General features: G+C 42.8%; 1 protein-coding gene across 1 annotated transcript; it reads right to left on the bottom strand.

The window, feature by feature from the left end:
* Positions 1–674: 674 nt before the first annotated feature.
* On the bottom strand, positions 675–3,883 carry mtg2 (mitochondrial ribosome-associated GTPase 2). Its single transcript, XM_056422348.1, has 6 exons — positions 3,493–3,883; positions 2,598–2,745; positions 1,808–1,923; positions 1,507–1,725; positions 1,273–1,411; positions 675–1,144 (listed from the first exon to the last, which is right to left on the bottom strand). The coding sequence occupies exons 1-6, from the start codon at positions 3,739–3,741 to the stop codon at positions 762–764; spliced, it is 1,254 nt and encodes a 417-aa protein (XP_056278323.1). The 5' UTR covers positions 3,742–3,883; the 3' UTR covers positions 675–761.
* Between the last annotated feature and the right edge of the window lie 646 nt (positions 3,884–4,529).

The following is a 4,529-nucleotide window of genomic DNA, read 5'->3' as shown; positions in this document are numbered from 1 at the left end:
CATTAAAAAAAAAAAAAAAAAATCAAAGACCCCCCTGCAATTATCTTTAGGTTCAAGAAATCATCCCAAAAAATGGTTGCAAATGGGTGCAACCCATCAACTCTGTTCACTGTCCATGCAACAGTTCACAAGGTGAATGTCTCTCCCATTTAGAAATTAATGTATGTCTGTATACGTGTATATTAAAACTTTAACTAGTGGTTAAATGGTCTGTGGATCATGGATGCAGCTTGTGTTATTAACCAGCAGCGGCCCACCAGTATTTATGATGTTGGGATGCTAGAGCTTCGACTGAAAGCCAAAAAGAAGACATTCTTTAAGTTACTTCAAATGATGTGAGACGCACGCCCTCTGCTGGCTTCTTTAGGAATTGCAACTTATAATTTTGTCTTAAATTACCAAAACTGTATAAATGACGTGTTAGTCCCCACACATTTTGTATGTCTTTCTCTCAAAAACATATTCATACACATAAATATCCTTCGATTCACTGAATTTGTAATATTTAAAAGACTAACCACAGACGGGGCATTTGTCCATCCCAACATTTAAAAGTGCATTGTCTTCTCTTAACATGTAACGCGTCTCCTTTGTTGTGCAGCTCAAATCTATGAATATTTTCTTTCATCATATTGAGCTTCATGCTGCAAGCCACTAATAAACTTCGACAAACGTTGAATTTTTTGTTTGTTTATATATTTATTTTGCAATTTAAATACATTCTAGTATAAATATATTCATCATAAAAATGTCCCTTTTTACTACCACCTGGTGGGTTTGCTCACCCCACAGAGGTAGCCGTCATACAGCTCTCTGAGGTGGAGGATGAGCTCCTCCGTGTTCTGACCCGTGAGAGCCGACACGGGGATGACCCGCTGGGTGACGCGGCTCGTCAGGGCCTCGATCTTCTCCCGGGCCCCGGGCAGGTCCATCTTGTTGGCCACGATGGCCTGAGGCCGCTGGGAGAGACCGGGCTCGTACTGGTCCAGTTCGTAATGCAAGTGCTGAAGCTGGACCCAGGGCTCCGGAGTGGACATGTCCAGAACGTAGAGGAGGAAAGGGCATCGCTCGATGTGCCGCAGGAACGCGATGCCGAGGCCTCGATTGAGATGGGCCCCTCGGACGATGCCCGGGATGTCGGCAACTACGCAACGGGAAAAGTGGACACATTACTCGGGAAGAAAGCTTCAAAAGATGCAATCCCTCTGAAACGTTCGCATACGAACAGCAACAATTACACAATATACGAACGGTTTGCTTCAAAACCACGACCTGCAACTTGCTCGTGATCCCTGTAGTTGACGATTCCCACATGTGGATTGAGCGTGGTAAAAGGGTACGCGGCCACCGCAGGCCGAGCATTGGAGATGGCTCTCAGCAGGGACGATTTACCAGCGTTAGGAAACCCCACCTGATGGAGGACGACACAACCAGCTCATCAAGTTTTTGGAGGTTTAAAAAAAAGCAACGTGTATTTCCAAACGCGAGCGTCTTCTTTCCCCTCACCAGGCCGGCGTGGGCCATGGTGCGGAGCTCCAGCTGGAGGACCCTCTCCTCGCCCGTCGCTCCTGGGGTCGTGTTCATCGGGGCGCGGTTCTCATTGGTGAGAAAGAAGCGGTTCCCCTTCCCACCGGCCCCTCCGAATACGGCCAGGTACTCCTGGCCGTGCTCGGAGAGGTCCACCACCATCTCTTCGTGTTCCTTCACAACGGTGCCCATTGGTACCTTTTAGAAACAACAACGAGACATCAACAAGTTAGGCGGCAGGTGTCCACGTGGTCATTTATGATAAAACGCTCGGACTCACCCGAATATACGATTGGACGCCGTTCTTGCCGTAACAGTTCTTGTTCCCCCCAGAATGCCCGTCCTCTCCCTTGTAGATCGGAACCACTTGCGCCAACGATTTGACAAACTTGTCCGCTGGAAGCAAGTGAATAAGGGGTTAATGATGGCGTCACGCGTTTGACCCCGACGCCTACCGGAGGGAACTCAGTCGGTGGGTTGGGGTTAAATCAGGGTAGGAAATTTACATATTTTTTAGGGGGCAATTTCTGCCCCCACTGACTGAAATCCAGGGGCATTTAAAAAGAAATTGGGGGCACTTCTTGAAACTTTTGAAATAACATTTAAGCTTTTTTAAAAATATATATATATATACTTATTTAGACAGTATATGAGAAATTGTCATAAAAATGGCAATAATAAGACTATTAGGCGGTAGTCTATAGATTGAAAGTGTTTTTCTTTTTTCAAACAGAATTTTTTTCATTCTTATTTTTGTGTGTTTATTTATTGTTATTACATTTTTTAAACGACTATTAACAATTCTAACAATTTTTTAATAATTAAAAATTATATTTAGTGATTTTTTGTGTGTGTACCCACCTAGTACAGGCAATAAAGATAGGACAGATAAAACAAAGAACACAAATAAAACGCTATTAAATGACCCTCTCCTCGTGATATCAGGGGCAAAACTATAGTCCTTAGGGACAGGTTTGCCCTCGTGTATTTACGACGCTGGGTTAAATGTCAACATGGATAAAGACATGACGGGGCGATTGGAAAAACAGACTGGTGTGACCCCGACCTACCTTTGATAACGATGCTTGCTCCATCACCTCCGTTCCCTCCATCCGGTCCGCCCCACTCTTTTCGGGGCTCGCTGTGAAAGCTGGAGGCCCCTTTACCGCCTGAACCGGCCATCAGCTTCACGCGACGCTGGTCCACAAAGTACCGGGTCTACGAGCCAAATCAAAGGAATGCGTGAGGCGGTTTGGATGGATTCAGAACATTATTTTATTTTATAGGTTTTTATAGTTTTAAGAAAAAGCTGTACGGCAAAACGTCCGCCAATAGTGGAGCTTCTGTTGATTAATTTGCCAGTAGTACATTCTTAAGAGAAATATATAAGAATATAATGTGAGAAATATCAAACCCTTAGGAGAGAGGTTTTTTAAAGGACACTTTTAGATACAGATACATGTATCAGTGTTACAGGTTTCTTTCAGAATTACAGTCAGATGTTTCTGTCTTTGTTGCTCTAAAAAAATAAATAACAGAAGATAATTTCTTCATTTTGAAGGCAAGTCGTGGGATAGGGAAGATTATATTTTATTAGCACACTTGTTTTAACTAATGGGGACACCACAACAAAGTAGTGGACTGACTCCATCTTCACCTTGGATCGATTTATGTAATATTGCTTTTTTATACATATTCTCACTGTTTATATTGCTTGTAGAAAACAGATTCAACATTTAAAAAACACTAGGTTGGGGATATATATAATACACATATATTTTAATCTATATATATATTAATATATATAAATATAATTGTATATAGTTATTATTTATACATATTTTTTTAAATATATATATATACACACATATATATATTCATATATACATACATATGTATATATATACATATATACACACACATATATATATATACATGCATATGTATATATATAACATAAATTACCAGCTTCTTTTCGGACAGCTCTATCTTCTGGTGTCCTCGGGCCTTGGAGCTCAGCGGACAGGAGGTGCTGACCCCTCTGACCCCACCGGGGACTCTGCGCCTCCACGCGGCTGCTACTGCCGCCGCCGCTGCTGCGGAACAACCGCTGCGGCTCTCGCTTCTCCTGACCTCCGTCCCGACCATGTAATATGATCGCATGTCCACAGCGAGCCGCCGTACGCTCTTAGCCCTCGACAGCGTCGCCAACATGGTGGCGTTCAACGAACAGACATGCGCGATATGTAATGTAATTTAACTCTGAACGCACGTTGTTTTCTAATCGTTTCGGCACCTCAAGCGACACTATTTACTTCCTACAGCGTGAACGCGGAGCTGCGTCACAGACAACGACTACGGAATCCGCGAAGGGACAATGTAAAGTATGCGATTGTCAATATCCGGTATTTCTTTGCCGTTTTGCGATTTAGACCTCTACCGCCGCCATCTGTTCTGGAGTGTGTGTGTACGTGTGTGTGTGTGCGTGTGGTCGTGTATGTCTGTGTGTGTGCGCGTGTGTGCGTGTGTGTGTGTGTACGTGTGTGTGTGTGTGTGTGTGCGTGTTACAATCATGTGTTATTGATCCGTACGGGGCGAAAGAGAAAATCTGCACAGTATTTAATTGAATTTAGCCAAGTCTGTACATTTCATACCGAGAAGTTTGGATCGTTCTCTCGGGCATAAATGTTAATAAAAGCTTTATGCACATTGGCAGGCAGCAACCATATCTAACGTTAAGGGAATTTAACCCAGGAGAAAATAAGTTTGGAAACCACTGCTCTATGTTTCTTCTTCTTTTGTAGTCTTTTAGCTATTGTCATTTACAACAAACGCTTTTCAACAGTGCACAACAACAGAACAACAAGAAAGACAACACAAACTAACAAACAAAGTACAAAAGTCACACATTTATAACTACAGTAAGTGCTATCTAAGTGCTAAGTGCTATCTAATGTTTAATATGCTAATCTGATGTTTTAATCCAGATATAGTCGGAAAGG

The sequence above is a fragment of the Pseudoliparis swirei genome, chromosome 9 (genome assembly GCF_029220125.1).
Source record: "Pseudoliparis swirei isolate HS2019 ecotype Mariana Trench chromosome 9, NWPU_hadal_v1, whole genome shotgun sequence".
NCBI lineage: Eukaryota > Metazoa > Chordata > Actinopteri > Perciformes > Liparidae > Pseudoliparis > Pseudoliparis swirei.
Note: the sequence above shows the minus strand (reverse complement) of the source record. Positions and strands in the feature narration are given on the sequence as shown.